Source organism: Natrix helvetica (genome assembly GCF_964273705.1).
Source record: "Natrix helvetica genome assembly, chromosome: 4".
NCBI lineage: Eukaryota > Metazoa > Chordata > Lepidosauria > Squamata > Natricidae > Natrix > Natrix helvetica.
In genome coordinates this window covers 25,410,994-25,428,076 of record NC_138550.1, presented here as the reverse complement: position 1 = coordinate 25,428,076, position 17,083 = coordinate 25,410,994, and the positions used below count along the sequence as shown (strand labels likewise).

At 36.0% G+C, this 17,083-nt stretch overlaps 2 protein-coding genes across 8 annotated transcripts in view; one reads left to right on the top strand and one right to left on the bottom strand.

Annotated features, from left to right (window-relative positions):
• Positions 1 to 4: 4 nt before the first annotated feature.
• ZAR1L (zygote arrest 1 like) lies at positions 5 to 3,679 on the top strand. The gene is made up of 4 exons (XM_081951794.1): positions 5 to 729; positions 1,802 to 1,894; positions 2,383 to 2,457; positions 3,358 to 3,679. Exons 1-4 carry the CDS (start codon positions 25 to 27, stop codon positions 3,499 to 3,501), a joined length of 1,017 nt encoding a protein of 338 aa, XP_081807920.1. The 5' UTR covers positions 5 to 24; the 3' UTR covers positions 3,502 to 3,679.
• Positions 3,680 to 3,919: 240 nt separating this feature from the next.
• FRY (FRY microtubule binding protein) overlaps positions 3,920 to 17,083 on the bottom strand; it is a 213,096-nt gene continuing 199,932 nt past the window's right edge. For 5 of the 7 annotated variants that reach the window (XM_081951786.1, XM_081951780.1, XM_081951781.1 and 2 more), the window contains 4 exons: positions 12,208 to 12,225; positions 10,082 to 10,192; positions 7,912 to 8,114; positions 3,920 to 7,058 (listed from right to left, as the gene is read on the bottom strand). In XM_081951786.1, the coding sequence (XP_081807912.1) occupies positions 6,800 to 7,058; positions 7,912 to 8,114; positions 10,082 to 10,192; positions 12,208 to 12,225 (591 nt within the window). In that variant the 3' untranslated portion in view covers positions 3,920 to 6,799. The remainder of the gene's footprint in view (positions 7,059 to 7,911; positions 8,115 to 10,081; positions 10,193 to 12,207; positions 12,226 to 17,083) is intronic. The other 2 variants (XM_081951782.1, XM_081951784.1) reach the window with 1 other exon arrangement.

Below are 17,083 nucleotides of genomic sequence, written 5' to 3'. Positions count from 1 at the left end.
TTAAACCAGGCTCTCTGTCCCGGCATGGAGCGCTTCGTTTATCCGCCTTACAGCGTTTATCAAAGTTATGGAAGCAGCTTTACTCCCAGCCACCACGTGGCCTCGAGGCTACCGCCCAAGCAGAAGCAGCCGAGCTGGAAGCAAAGCAAGTGCAGCGGCATCTCCAATCCCTACCAAGGGGTGCTCACGGCCCCCTCCGCGACTCCTCGGGTGTCTTCGCCCGATTATTTGGACACTTACAAGCGAGCGCAGCTAAAGGCGCTGCTGTCACACGTCAGCCCGGGCCTCAACCCGCGGCTCCGTAAAGCCAACACCAAAGAAGTGGGCGTCCAAGTGAACCCGCGGACGGACGCCGCGGTGCAATGCTCGCTTGGATCCCGGCCGCTGCAGGCCGTCCTCCCTCAAAGCCCCTCGGGCCGGCTCAGCCGGGAACCGCCGCTCCCAGGCTTCTACTCGCCCGTGCTCGGTCGCCGCCTCTTCACTTTGCCCGAAGCGGCGGAGAACCCGAAGGCGTACCCCGAAGGGCCGGCTTCGTTTCAGTTCAACCAGGAATCCGAGGGAACGTCCGTAGAGAAGGCGGAGGGCGGTGCCGAAGAGAAGGCGGGAGCTGAGGACGATGTGTCGGGGCACCCCGTCGGATACTCTGCCCAGCAGCAGGTCGGAAAAGGAGGCGAGGCTGAGGGAGGCGGGTGTCACCTCGACGAAGAGGAAAAAAGGACCACCTTCCAGGTGAGTGGCGCGGTGGTTTTCCCGCGGACGCTGTGCTTGGTTGGAAATCCATCCCGCCTCTGGCAGCCGCGCTTTGATGAAAGGTGGAAGGGAAGTTTTTTCCCTCCCGTCAGTGGCGGATTAAGGCTCACTGATGCTCTAAGGCTAAGCACTGACAAATCTTGGTGTCCCCCTCCTTTGTACATACTGTACAAATCTTCATTGGTTCCCCCCCCCTCAACTCTGTGGTGCCCCCTTTGGGCCTGGTGCCCTAAGGACGTACTTAGTCTGCTTAATGGTTAATACACCATTGCCTTCCGTGGAAGAACTTGGTATTAGCTGGATCCTGGCTTGCCTGGTTTAGCCTGGACTAGAGCAGGGTTGCCCAACCTCAGCGTCTTTAGGATGTGTTGACTTCAACTCCCAGAATTTCCCAGCCAGTTGGGAATTGAATTCTGTGAATTAAAAGTAACTAAGGTTGAGAAACGTTGCACTAGCCTCTTCTGCAAGCCTGACGTTTAAACAAACCAGTCAACCTGTATGGTGAACGTGCGAATGCAGCCAGCATGTAATGTTTGTCACATTTCTGCCTCCGTACCCCCACCCCGAACACAGGCATGGCTTAACAGTATATTCGCAAGAGATGTTGGGATTAAGAATTGTATAGAATCTGGTTAAAACCGACCCTTTTAAAATCCTCCTGTGCATCTGGCTTCAGGTTTTTTTTTACTTTGGTACTTAGGTTTCTGTTAGTAGCCTTTCTCTCTGGGGTAGTACTGTAATTGTTATGTGGGGTAACTTCGCCGCTGAATAAGAAATGGGTATAATGGATATATTTGGCTGTGGGAGTAGAACAAAACTGTATTTGGCCTGAAATAATCATCAATATTTGGAGAATGTTTTTTTTTTTCCATGCTTGCAGAACAAGGTAATATATGGTGAATGGGATTGTTTTTTCCTCAAATTTCTGCATTTAAAAATGTGCTTTAAATGTTATTTTAGTTAATGACTTAAAAGTCAGTGTTTATGCTTTAACAATAATCTTGCAAAACAAATTTAATATTTAGTGTTCATGAACAACTTTCCTTTGCAGTTCTTAGAACAGAAATATGGCTATTTCCATTGCAATGACTGTAAGACCAGATGGGAAAGTGCCTATGTATGGTGCATTTCCGGAACTAATAAGGTATGTTTAGGGGAACATTAGAAAAAATGCTACTGTTTAAGGTGTAAATTTCAGAAAAGGATTCAATGTCTGTACTGCACAACTGTCTCAAACTTGCAGAATCTTTTTAGGCTGTTTAAATTGAATGAGAGGAGCAAACTAGAAGTGATGTTTTAGTGCAATGTTTACTTGTTAACTATAGTGACCAACTGCAAATGCTGGAAGCAGCATGTTGGTCTGCAATTCACGATATTCTTGTTCACTTTTTCTTAGTATCAGTTATAGTTACATTTTGATACGCAAACTTTTTTTTTGTTTTTTGCTTTGGGTTAAATTGTGCCCTGTTAATAGGAAATCATAAAATGATCTGAGTAAGAACTTTTAATGTCTATTTGGCACAATGAGTTTTGGTTCAACTGTGCCTCAATGTATAATTGTTGATGCTACATTTTAAAGATCTTCTGATCTGAGGCTCTGTCCCCTCTCAAATCTACCACTTTCATTTTTAGGTATACTTTAAGCAGCTTTGTCGCAAGTGCCAAAAGAGCTTTAATCCCTATAAAGTAGAAGCAATTCAGTGCCATGTAAGTAAGACTTAATATTCAAGCAGCTTCTATTAACACATTAAAAAAGTATCAAAAGAAAAATTTGGGGTTTTTTTCTGGCTTAAAATTGCAGTTATTAAAGAACTATTTGATTAATATTGTAATATGCAATACAATTCTCTGAGACAAATTGACTTCTATAAGTAGTCTTCCTTTACCTCAACAAATAGTGGCAATAAATGTGGAACTTTGAAACTCCTCCTAGACAGGATATCATTTCGCAGATTTTGGATACGATAAGCAGGTCAGACCACCCATGGAAATTAGAAGTTTGGTGCATCTGAACTATAAGGCACTTACTTTTGAACTTAATAGATATTTGGGAAGAGTTAATGAATTCTCTTCTTCTGATGACTGTTCATCAACAAGTATGGATAATTCAGATGCTTTATTTCTGTGTTCTTCAGGGGTGTCAAACTCGTGGCATCACATCATCACATAATGTATCACTTTTTTCCCGTTTGCTAAAACGGGGGTGGGAGTGGTCAGCACATGATGCATCTGGCCCATGGGCTGTGAGTTTGACATCCCTGCTCTTAATAACCAAAACTAACCCGAGGAATTGGATAGAGAACTTCAGAGGAGGATTGCTACTACACTATTAAAAATATAGGGTATGGCCATTTTAAAAACTTTTCTTAATTTTGGTTCAATATGGGTGTAGGGTGCTTATTCTTATGAAAGCATATCTTTGTTTAATGTTACTTGGCATCTGTGGCACATTTATGCAATAGGATTAACTTGTATCTTAGTTAATAGAATATTTTTCATCTTTTATAGTTCAAACATTTCTAGAAGATCACTAAGTATAATCACAAGAAAAATAAACTTTGGAATAGGTTTTGGTTTCTTCCACTAATTAAAATTTGTTATCCTAAGATCTGTTCAAAGACTCGCTGCTCCTGTCCCCAGAAAAAAAGGCACATTGACCTCAAGAGACCACACCGGCAAGAGCTATGTGGACGCTGTAAAGGCAAAAGATTATCTTGCGACAACACCTACAGCTTCAAATACATCGTTTGATCTGTGCAGTTTGTGTGCTGAGGTTGCATTTAGCTATGCATTTTGTTTCATAATATGGATTTGACTTTAGGATTCTGACTTGGCAATGGATAATGGACTAAAGATGTTTGTAATGCTAAAATATATTTGTAATTTATCACTGTACTGCCTAATTAATAAAACTTACATTCTAATTAAATTTATTTCCTTTGATCATTAAAAAGAGATGGGAAAGCTGACATGCTTTCTAGAAAAGGTGGAAAAGATTAAATCTTGCAAACAATACTATATTCCTGCAATCTTTTTGTAGAAACAGTGATACTGAATATTCTGAATATAAATGAACATATTGAAGTTTGATAAAGATTGAGCACTTTCATGTCTACTATGGCATTCTATAAAGACACATGAAATTAAGTCTTAAATCACTGAAAGAAAATAGAATGTAATAGAATTATAGGGGTAACAATCATTAAATGGAATATAAAGCACAGTAGTCTTCCTGAATCATCAGATGGCCTATCTGTCTTGTTGAAATTAAACAGGAAAAAATACCTAAGCATATTAATGGTTAAGCTTACTTAGGTATTTTGTATTAATAATGTAGGACAAAGTCAGATTGCTAATATACTACTACTTTGAATTTTGTGGCACATGTTAAATTACATGTTAGCATTTTTGTCCTAGGAGCGACATTACTCTCAACTAATTGGCAAAAACGACTGATTTGGCCTATATTAGAAGAGGTGCATACTGAATTTCATAGCACTGTAGATTAAACATGCAATTTCAAGCCAATGTCAAAACAGGAAGAATTTGATAAGATTTGGCCACTCTTCATAAGCAATTGAGATTTTCATATCTATTTCGTATACTAATAAAAAAGTAACCTGAATAGTTGCATGTATAATGAATTTACCCCCACTTCTGTTGCATTTTAGCAAGATGATGTGGAAACATGATTAATTGAAGCTTGCATCTTATTTTCAGTGGTTTCGGATAATAAAAATGGAAAAATTATAGTGAAACGCACACATACATATGCACACACACATACACCTAGGTTGACATTTCATTTCAAAAAATGGTTTTAGCCTGTGCTATACAAGAGTTGGTAAGTAGCATAATGAAGAAGAAACATGAACTTCATCCATTCAATTATATTAGGTTTACTAACACTCAGAAACATCTGTTAATCTCTTACAAAGCATTCCTCTAAAGAGAATAGTAACTAAGTGAGTAGGGCAGCACTCAAGTCACACAGTGAAAGAGGCACTTCATGTTAGCTTTCATGAGGGTTAGCTGACACGGACTTGCCACACAAGATTATAAGCAATAAAAATAATTTTATATCCCATTAATACTCCCCAAATTCATATGATTATGGTAGTAGGCCTTAATCACTAAGTATAAAGCTTGTCTCTCTTCCAACTCAATAGGGAAAAAGAAACCAAGATATATACCTAGCAAATGTTGATTTTATAGTCTGAATGTGAGATACACTATTTTAATCCCTGTTTGAATCATTTTTAGGAAACAAAATTTTAAGTTGGCTTCTATAATAAAGGTAGCACAATCCAACAGGAAGAGATTCACACCTTTAGAGCCCATCTGCTCAATTGTGGTGTTACAGAATAAGTACACTTACATTTTGCATAACATATTTCGTACAGCTTGATTTTTCCATTACAATTCAAACTAATGCCTTGCTTCTCTTATATATGCTCAAATTACTGTTTTGAGGACCAGAGAACAGAGAAGCCTATCAATTTTTATATATTCCCAGAAGCCTTTTCAGCCTGGTTCCTTTCCCACTTGTTTGGACTGTAAGTCCCAGAATTCCAGTGTATTCTCTAGTTAGAAATTCTGGTATTAGTGGTCCCAACATCTCTGGAAGACGCCAGATTGACAAAGTTTAGCTAGAGAGAACTGGTTCAGCAAGAATACATTAAATTTAAGGGACTTTGTTCAATTTATATCAATTTGTGCAGGTTAATGTTTGGATGCATAGTGAGCACATAAAAGTTGGACTAATTTACATGTTGATTCAAGCCCAACTGAAAAATAACCTGATTTCAAAATATTATTTTAGAATTGTTTCCATATATATTATAACATAAATTCATTACAATTTAGTACATTTACACGCTAATGTGTATGTATATACATATATGTATGTTTGCATGTATGTACACACATATATAGTCTTCTATACTTGAGATCTGTAATGATCAAAATATTAAAACAAAATTCACAAAAACCTCTAAATGTATTTACAGGGTGTATAAGCGACACACGCAATGTTGGAATAAAAGTGTCTCAGATGTGCAAATAACTTACATGCACTTATTTTAACTCTTTACAGCAGTAAGTGCAAACAAAAAATTGCCAGAAAACAGGAACATATATTACTCATAAGCAACCCCCCCACTTGAAAATAGAAAGTAAATCTGATCTGTACTTAATAATTTCAATGTTAAAATCCAAATGTACATTAAAATTAAAAGATGCATGTACCAGTTCAAAAGAACTTAAATCAGACGTGATATTTTTCTACAAAGTGACAACTTATGTCAGACCAGAATTCTTAATATAAATATACATAAAAGCAACTCTCTAGTAAAAAGCAGCCAAAATCTTTTTTTAAAAAAATCTTCGTCCATTCATAGGTACTTGGGTCTTAATAACAGACCTCTTGAAATAGGATCTAGTACCTTCCAAGACAGTAGCCTAGCAACATCAACAAATGTACTTCATAGCAGCTTTTTTTTTCTCTAGTTAGAAGATACAGTAATCATATTTACATACAGTGCACATTTGTAGTCCTTTACAACAACTTTCATATGCAGAGGCTCTCAGCTTTCGCAGTGACAGTCTCAGTATCCTGTCACTAGCTTCATTCTGCCTGTTTTTAATAACTTGGTCAAAGGAATAAATGTTCAAAACTAAAAAAAAAAATCCTCAAGTGAAGGAGAGATTGCACTTTTGATATCTAAAACTATTTTCTAGAAAGGAAGTCTTGCTCAGTGTAGTAGTCTTTGGTATGTAAGGAAGTCACTTCTTCAGTAGTGAATTGCAGTTGCCCTGTGAAAGTCATTTGGGTGTGTAGTTCAGAACAAAGGATTTGACGCTACCTTTGTCCTTATATTATGACTGCACTCTGAAAACACTGCCCAACTTTTCTTGGAAAATATTGTGAAAGTAACAAGATTGAGTATGACTTGGCCAACTCTTTCTAAAGCTGAAAATGCACTGAACCATCTCATCCCAGCATGGAAGCAATCCCAGCCTGAAAGAGGTAGGGGGCACCAGACTTTTGTCAGAGGCTCGTGCCAGAAACACTGGAATCTGGAAGAAAAGAATTGATCACTCGGTAGCTTTGAGCTCGCCGGATCATGTCCCGGATTTCTATGTTCAACTCCATCAGTTTCGTACAGATTTCGGTCAGGCTTTGGTTAGAGCCTACCAATGCATAAGTGCCAGATTGCCCTAATGTTTGGTGCCGGAAGTAAATATTCAGTAGAGTCTGGACTTCATCATCGGAACTGCTTCCAAAAATGTCATTCGGCCATAAATTCCTGCAATGAAACAAAAATATAGGATATGCTACTGAAATGCTGTTTAATGCAAATGAAATCTCATTTCTTTATTTCTGTGGCTATACAATGTAAAAAGGTTAAAAAAAAGCCAACAAAAAACAAAACCAATGTTATGGATATCACAAAATGAAGGGAAAAAAACTTCAAGTGCAAAGGTATTAATTACAATATGCACTGCAATGCATTTAAGAAGATTCCTCTTCAAGGTTTGTCTCTCTCTTTTGAAGGAAGAGAAGAAGCTTCACCATCAGCTAGTAAAGTAACTTTAAAACTCCTGGTTTTTTGTATAAAGCAGATTCTTGCTTGACCCATTGGGTTTTACAAGCTAATGCTTCTGACAAAGCAAACAGATATGCTGGGGGTTTTTGTTTTGCTTTTAGTACTATCTCATGTATATCTTCTATGCAAAAGCAGCTTGAAAACCAAACCATAGATAGTTTAGTGGACAAAACCAGTATGTTCACCACTAAATTGGCAATACTAGAACTTTATTCCTTTCAACATACAAAACTTAATTTGTGATCAAGACAGGTTTTTTTAAATTTCAATACAAAACCTTCATTTCTCTAAGCAAGGGAAACTGATAATAGACTGTGTTCCAAAATTATAACATTTTAAAAACATTATAGAGATACCTGATGAACAAAGAGAGCACAGTACCTTTTAATTATTTCTCATTTATTAGATTGAAATGAGTCTCTTTAATCTGGATCCATCTATATGCATTCAGCAATCACATTCAGTATTATTCAGTAAAAACATACAGTATTTGATAGCTGCTCTTCAGAGAAAATAGGAAAATATAATACATTAGCCATCTATTCCAACGTACCTGCATTCTCTTATTTGGTGTAGAGCTTTTCCAAGTTCATTGTTTTTCAGACACTCTAGCATAAATTGAATAGCTATTTCTGTAGAAGTGAACATGGGTTCAGAGGTACCACTTTCTATAATCGATGGATCGAGTGCAATGGCAGCACTAGCTTCCTTAAGGTTTTTCTTTAACTCGCTCAGTTCTCGTGACATATTTAGCAGCTGTGGAAAGAAAGAAAAACGCAATCATTTTCACCAACGCACATTTCTTTCCTCTCGTATAAAAGATGTAAAATTCAAGGACAGATGAATTATTTAAATTAAGAGGAACAATATCCATATGAAAATTAATTTAAGAATTTATGCATTGAAATATATATTTGGTACATCTTGTCCCGATTTTAAAACCAGGGGAGGAATATAGGGTATTTAACAAGTTAAAGAATATCGTAAAATCATCCTTTAAAAAAATGTAATAAATATTAATTAAAATAAAATTTTATTTACCCTATTAAGCTCAATCAAATATTTGGATATGAATCCAACTTTATGGATTTATTAAGATTTAAAAAAAAACCAAAATCAATGCTCTAAGCATTTAATCATGCATTTCATGGGATGGACTCTGCTTAGCTCAATGACTTCTGGATCATGAATCCCGGATAACATAGTACTGTTACCCTTGTATTTTTAACCTCCTTTATATAGCCTACTCTCTATAAATTGAAGTGGGGAAAACTGTGTCAATAATTTTTAAAAATCTGAAAGATCTCATAAGATGAGTTTGTTAAAGGACATCAAACTTCACTTTCCCTTCTTTTTAAAATCAAGGTGGGACAATTGTTGGCTTTATGACTTTATTAAAGCCAATTATAACAATATGTTATTGTAGACTGCAGCTTACGGCTGCAATGATAGATCACTTGAGTCCATTGATACCAGTTCTATTAAATTTTAAAAGCTGTATTGCGATGATTTCAATTTAAACATCAATTCCTTGATGTTTGAAGTCAAGGCACCTCATCAGCAATTCTTACCTGCAGGTTACATTTTACATTTCTAGGTGGCTAGGTTCTGCTTCATTTTGGACAAAAAATAGGGCAAGAATACTAATTCCAAGAAAAATAATACTATTATTCTGTCACGAAAAGTAGATTCTACCATTTCATAATTTCATGATAAGTGAATTATAACTTGAAGAATAAATATATAGCAATATCACTTAGACTTATATATCGCTTTATAGCGCTTTTACAGCCCTCTCTAAGCTGTTTACAGAGTCAGCATATTGCCCCCAACAATCTGGATCCTCATTTTACCCACTTAGGATGGAAGGAAGGTTGAGTCAACCTTGAGCTGGTGAGATTTGAACCGTCAAACTGCAGCTAGCAGTCAGCTGAAGTAGCCTGCAGTACTGCACTCCAACCACTGTGCCACCTCACATTTAAATGAGCTATGCTTTTAAAAAACCATGCCACAAGCCTATTTAAGAGTAGCCCACTATATGCTTCATGCAGCTTACTGCAATACTATAGTTCCAGTATTAAAATTAGGGTAGGGGAATTCTTTTCTCAGCCATTAAATTCAACTGAGAAATATTACATTAGTCACTTTTTGCTGATATTTTATTTAACATTCTTGAGGGGGAAATATGAGGTGTAGAGAATGTTGTGCATGCTAACTTTAGCTCTTTCTCTCTCTGTGTATAAAAGAGAAGCAAAATGTATATGTAAAAAAATATTGAAATGTTTTCTTAAAATGAGATATTTTCATAAAATCAAAAAAATGCTCTAAAGTTTTCTACATTTATAATTTTAAAAGACAATGCTAAATACACAATCTGCAGACCATAATGTGCTCAGGGGCCAATAAAAATATAAGAGTGTGATTGGCACCAGAATTTTCCCATGATTCTGAGACAGGACATGTGTGGAAAAATTCTAGTGTAGGCATTATACAGTTAAAAAACTGGGGTGGGGTGGATGGAGCAAAAAAGAATACTTAATTCTACTCCTATTATTTTCATAATTATTCCTTCCATTATGATTCTTGTCCACCAAAATTTAAATGTTCATTACCAACCAATTAAAATTCACTTGATCTGGTGCAAGAAATAAATATTAATCAGAAGAATACAGCAGTTATTCCAGGAAAAAATACTTTTGTTTTTTTCTTTTCTTGTTACGTACCTCTGGCATTGTACTAACTTCATGCACTTGTCCGATGAGTTTACAGTATGACTGAAAAAGTAACAATAACTGGAAGTGCAGCTTATATAATCTCTGACACAGTTCCAATTGCTAAAAAATAGTAATAGTAGAAGAGAGTTACTATTAAAAGGTGACAGCTTGGATAATGTGCTTTGCAACAGAAACTAAGAATCAGGAGTTACAAAACAGTAAGAAGCTAGTATGAGTATCTTATGCTATTTCTACATCGTTTGTTTTAATGTTTCTTTAGGCTGATGATGAGTTAGAGCAGCAGAGCTGCTAAAATATAAGCCTCTATATCAGTTATTCCTGATATAATTTTTTCCACTGCCATGAACACAGTTGCAAGCCATTCTTTCTTACTCCCAAGCAATATGGAGTTAATGATGATGATCTATTTTATAGGACTTGAAATGCTGAGTCTTATTAAACTCTATGATGCAGAATCTCTTCATACATCATTTATTTTTATTAAGCTAACATTATTAGAATGACTTTAAGATTTCATCTATTTTATCTCAATACGGTGTGCATTATTTTTACAAATTAATTGTGACAAGAAATGTAAGAACCAGCAAGTTGTACTTTTACTTCAAGTAGTATCATAAACTACATTCTGGGATCATAAACCATAATTTATTGTGATAGGAAACAGATAAATGCCTCTATATTCTCCCTTTTCTTCTCCCATATGTCCATGCAAAGAAATTCCAAGCCTTTTCTTCCATTTTTATTAATTTTATTTTACTGCTTTGTGTTTGGTCAAAATAATTGTGGCTAATCTTATCTATGTTTTGTTCAAACAACAGAATTTCAAAGCATGGGTTATGAAATTAGGTTATTATAAAAATTCTTATGAAAAAAATATAGTTTAGACATAATTGTTACGGGGTGAAATTTTCAGTTTCCCAGTGGCAGAGCTGATATAGTTCATTTCATTGCAAAAACACATGGTTCATTGTGAAATGGCACAATGGATTCTGGGGTCATAATTCATTCATATTTTAATGGAATGACTGACCCTTTGAATAAATAAATAAATTATGGACTCAGATATTGGGAATAGGTAAATAATTTTTATGGGAACTCTTGCTTAAATTGAGCCAAATAAATTAAAATTAAATGATTTTCTCTATATTTGTTGCATGGTTTACTTTACATGGTTTATGTTCATGGTAATTCCCTAACTTTAAAAATTCTAGCAGCTGTTCCTTAAAATTTTCATTTATCTAGAACATTTTATTTTCATTGAAAACCTTCAGGATCACCACATAAACCAAAAACTTGAAACTCTGGAACTGTAATATTATATTAGAATTATTGTTGTTGTTTCACTAGCATTCCCTCTTGAAATCTTACGAACATGGTATAAGAAAGCCAAAATCTTGGGAGAATTTGATGCTATTGTGCGATCTGGACCCAGTTTTATTTTGGAGCCCACTCGAAGAAGTACTTATACTAGGAATTATTGCCCTATAGCTTTTGTAAGTGACTGCAAATGACTACTTTAAATTCTGAAACTCAGTTACTTAATGTCATACTAATCCATGTGGTTGTAGATTATCATTTGTTACTAGGTGATAAATCATTATAACAGTAGCCACTGTTGAATTCCTCTCTTGCATTATGAACACATGTAGTGAATTTGTAACTGATAACTAGATAGCTGGTCTTTGAGAGAAATGACCAATTCAGGCTACAAATAACAGTCCTCTCATATGAAATAATAATGGAGCTAGTTTGCTGCAGTGATGGCTGATGAGATCAGGAAACAAGTCACTTTCTTTAATAAAATATTCTATTAGTTTGATTTATTTAGCAACTGAGTGCCCTGATAATTAAAGAAGGCTAATATACTCTCAAATAAAATTCATATAATAATTGGAGTTAAATGTGACATGGTCAGAATTTATAAACAAAGAAAGCTCCCTTCAAGGAACCTGGGAAACTGTACAGTAAAATAAAATAAAAACAAATGATTTAATAACAACGATTGTACACTGAATAAATAAGAAAGTGAAAAGGGAGAAACATGCTAAGAGTTAAAACAGTGTATTAGTCCATATTTTAATGGACAAAGAATATGAAAAGAATGTTTAACTTACTGCAAGAGATTCCATTTGCTACACAGCAAGCATGGCACAGGAAAAAGGAAAGGAAAGAAAGTAAAGTGTCAGTGTAATGCATGCAACTGGAAAAGCACAGCCATTCCTACTACTCTCTTACTACAATTAGCAGAGCTTATTTTGAGGGGCTAAAGTGATTCAGGATGTATCAAGTACATAACATGCATGGCTCAGAAATCTTAATCATAATTGTAAAATCAATAGTTGCAATTCTCTTATAGACCAGAGTGATCTGAAAGGAAAAAAAATCAAATCCCATAATAAGATAGTGTGTATTAGAACTGGCCAAATAATATAATATAATAATATAAATCACTAGCTTGTGATTTCCAAAATTTTCATCAGCAAGATGCAACAGACTGGAAGGAAAAGGTCACAAAAACAGGACATTGGAATGTTGGAATTATGAAGTCTATGTTTTCATAACCTTAAAATTTCTATTTTAAGAAATTTTTAAAAAGCCGTGGATGCAAATTGATTAGGCTCTTTTAGTATCATGCAGGTTTCAAACAATACTTAGGCGGGTTGAGGGAAGCAAACATATAAGGTAAGCAGGATTGTCCCATTTTTGAAATAGGAGATCAGGTCCAAGTTATTTGTAGGATATTCACTGTCAGATTTTTAACAGCATGCTCTGCCACCTACTTATTACAGTTTAGGAGGCGATTTAAAGCTCCCTCATGTTTTTAGATTATCTTTTTTTAAAGGTGGTGATTATATGATTTTTTAAAATAGATTTTCTGTATGTTGTAATCCTTTTGGAACAATGACAGAATATGCAGTATATACCTTTCTAAAAAGAAAATAAAAAGAAATAATATGATTTATTTTTTTTAAATGCTGCCCCCACCCCAACTTCATCTTTATTGTGCTTAAAAGATTCTCTAAAATTTATGTACAATATTGTACTTGCTGATTCTGGTAAAAATCCTTATGTGTGCTATAGATGTTAATTATAGTTAACCTATTTCTGAAAGCCATTTGTAAATTTAGCTATCATTTTAGTGTATTGAGGCCTTTAAAATATAATGTAAGATAGGAATATTTTCTTACAGTAGCTGAGGAATTAAATTGCCCATAGCATTCAAACTGCTGACAAAACTATCTTTATTTGCACTAGAACATGTTATATCCAACCTGAATCTGAAAGATTATGATTCTGTGAATCATGACCCTGTATAATATTTCTTTTTCCTAATAAAAATAGCACCAATCACGTATTTCAAGAAAGCTCTTTTTCAAACATCTATTCAACTGTCAATAAGGAATACAAAATGTGTGAACAATCTACTCTGGGACCATCTTTCCTAGATCAGTGACTCTAATGTCCAATGCCATATTGACCATCAAATAGGACCAGCGCTCCATCACTGTAAGAAATGGAGAAAGAGAGCGCCCTACCAAGCAAACATTTCTGAAGCTTTGTAGAAAAAAACTAAGGAACTGAAAGATGATTGCTCCTCCAATGATCTCCTGCTTCAGTGATTTTCTCTTGCTATATATGCACGTCATTTTTGGGGGAAAAATCATAATTAATTTGCCATGGAAATTTGGACACAAATCCCAAAATGTATGAGTTTATATACCCAGAAGTACAAAAACATTAAAAATAACATTAAAATGTCATTTTTATTATTAGACTTTTATCTCACTTTTTCATGTATGACTAAGGCAATGAACTTCCCTAATTATTATGACTATTGTAGCTATTATGTTTACTAATATTATACTAAATTATGATGATGACACTTGAACCTCCAGAAGTAGTCAAAACCTATTATTTTTCACTTAGACATTAATACACCATTTTTAAAAAATATGTTGCATTACAAATATAATATATAATTCTACCACTGCCTACATCCTGCATTGGATAAAAACAATGAATTTTTGGCATTTAAAAGGTTTATCTTAGTAGTATCTCCAGTTGCACCACATATGGGTAACCTTGACTTACAACCATTAACTTAGCAGCTGTTTGAAGTTACAACGGCACTGAAAAAAGTGACATGACCGTTTTTCACAATTACAGCTGTTTCAGTATGCCTTAGTCATGTGATCAAAATTCAGTCGCTTGGCAACTCACATGTATTTAGGGTAGTTGTAGCACCTTGAGGTCATGTGATCACCTTTGCACCTTCTGACAAGCAAAGTCAATGGGAAAGCCAGATTCACTTAATGACCATGCAACTTAACAACTGCAGTGATTCACTTAACAACTATAGCTTGTAAAATGGGTCAAAACTCAATTAACAATTATTTGCTTAGCAACAGAAATTTTGGGCTCAATTGTGGTCGTACGTCAACGACTACTTGTACAAATTTGTGTTAAATCTCATACCTTCAAGGTTTGACTATTTTTTCTTACTTAGCCTTTTCTTTATGGCCACCCAGCTTCCCTAGCCAGAATGAAACCAATACAACTGTTTGCTGTACAGCATGAAAAATGAATAAAATAATACTGATTTTAAATTACTCAGCAGTATCCTGAAATATCCTAATGCGGCATATTTGACTGAAAGTTGTCTTGCTGTACAGTATTATATAAAAGCACAGCTAAGCATCAGACAAAGTTGTTAGCTGAAATCCACTATAGACAGTTATTGGTGAATTAATCATAACATACTTAATAATATAGGAAACACTGCAGTTTAAGCATTTATTGCTTTAGTTGATACATATAAAAAGTCTTTCCTGTAATATGCCATTTAAGTAGTTCGGTCTGGTTTGGTGAACTAAATATGAAGTCAGATAGGAAGGATGTGAGATCTGACAGATTTTTGTCAGAGTTTGTCTTACAACCAATATCCCAACTTTCTGCATGACTTGAGGTACCCTCTGAATATTTAATTTCACTAATATAAAAAGAATAATCAGGCAACATATCTTATTTGAATTACTCAATGTAAATGAAGGAACACATTCTAATAATGTAATCTTGTCTCCAGAAGGGACACAAAATATAGCCCTGGAATGCTGCTTTGGTCTGTGAATTAAAATATATTGTCATTTAGATGGGAAAAGGCATCAGAAATTCAGTTTTAATTACATTAGATAGATTTGGTTAGATTTGGTTAGATTTGGTTAGAAAGCCCCCTGATTTGTGGCAAATGGATTTGGTCACTGCCAGGCTATATAAACCTTATGGCACAACCAATAGATCATTAATAAATGCTTTTTTACTAAAATAATTATTCACTGGCTAAATCCTATGAGTGTTGGAAACTAAAAACCTCATTATCCCGGAAAGGTAGACATGCCGATGAAAAGTTAAAGCTGAACACTCTCTAATTCCACTTACAAATATAAGGACAAAGGTTTACTTTCTCATTCTTATTTTATGCATATGGCCAAAAACTGTGGGAGGAGACCCAGTGCAAAGAGAGAAAACTGATTATGTGGGAGAGTAAAAACAAATATTTTTAGCACTGACTAAACCAATAACACAGGTACATTAGGAAAGTTGAAAGAGTAATCTGAAAATAAATCAAGAAAGCAAAAGCTATCACAATCTTCAAAACTTTACAGGGGAAAAATACATTCAAGCTACATGTTGACCTTTGTAACATTATCTGCAATCTCTAGATCAGCGATGGCGAACCTTTTTTGGCTCGCGTGCCATAAGTGGGGGGAGCGCAGAGAGGTTGTTTGCAGGCGTGCTGCACCCATAATGCAATGCGCGACCCCCCCAGTGTGCATGCGCGCACTACAGGCGCGACCCCCCCCATTTTTGCATGCTTTTTTCGCCCTCTCCAGGCTCCAGAGGCTTTATAGGAGCATGGGGAGGGCGAAAACAGCCTCCCCCGCCCCCCCGGAGGCTTCAGGGACCTTCAGGCGGCTTCTCTGAAGCCTCCGGAGCAGTCAAAACAACCCTCCGAGCAAACAGGAAGTTCATTCCTGAACTTCCAGTTTGCCTGTAGGGCCGGTTTTTTGCACTCTGGAGGCTTCAGAGAAGCTCATGAAGCCTCCGGAAGGCCTCCAGGGGGGTGGGGGAGGCTCATTTCGCCCTCCCCAGGCTCCTATAAAACCTCTGGAGCCTGGGGAGGGCAAAAAATGGCTTTAAAAAAGGGTGAACTCAGCTGGCCAGCGCGCGCATGCGTGCTGGCCAACTGACAGGGCAGCACCTCATGTGCCTTGACAAATGGCTCCACGTGCCACCTTTGCCATAGGTTCGCCATCACTGCTCTAGATCCTGGAAATAAGCTATTTTTTCAGTTATGGCAGATATGCTGCCTTCATTCAAAATTCTTCCCAATTCTATTGTTTCAAAGAAGCTGAAGTGAAATTCATCTCCAAGCCTTTTGCAAAGAAACTGTCCTATGTTGAGACCAGGAGTGCAATAGGCCATAAGTACTGAGTACTGCTTTGCTTTCTATGCATTGCTAAGAAATACGTAAATGCAGAATTCAGCCCTTAACTCTGAACATGGTATGGCCAGAGTATTATTCAGCACTGGATTCACACAAAGACATTAGAATAGTCCATTAACGTTAAAATATGTCTTCAATGCTGATTTAAGAGCTTCTTAAACAGGAACATATTAATAGGCCAGAAGAGAAGAGGATGTTATGTCCTGTTCCAAGTGATGCAAAGTAACTGATTTGCATCACAGAATCACAAAGTTGGAGAGGACCTTGGTACACTAGGTATGACAGGAATGATGAAATCCTTGGTTTATTATTCACATCTATTTATGTGACAAGTTAGCAGGCATGATCGAATTAGTACCCCCTATTTTCTGGTATGGTACTTACATTATCTGAACATTTCTTTTTAAGCTTATGTTGTTATTTTCAAACTAATAGTGGATTTTAATTCCAGCTAGAGGATTAAACTGCTCAGAGTTGGCAGACTG

What these genes read in the sequence shown, in the direction of transcription:
- ZAR1L (XM_081951794.1), top strand. Translation starts at nt 25, where the DNA reads ATGGAGCGCTTCGTTTATCCGCCTTACAGCGTTTATCAAAGTTATGGA. An exon ending in GCATTTCCGGAACTAATAAG is followed by an intron (nt 1,895 to 2,382) that starts GTATGTTTAGGG and finishes TTTCATTTTTAG; the next exon opens with GTATACTTTAAGCAGCTTTG. An exon ending in TAGAAGCAATTCAGTGCCAT is followed by an intron (nt 2,458 to 3,357) that starts GTAAGTAAGACT and finishes TGTTATCCTAAG; the next exon opens with ATCTGTTCAAAGACTCGCTG.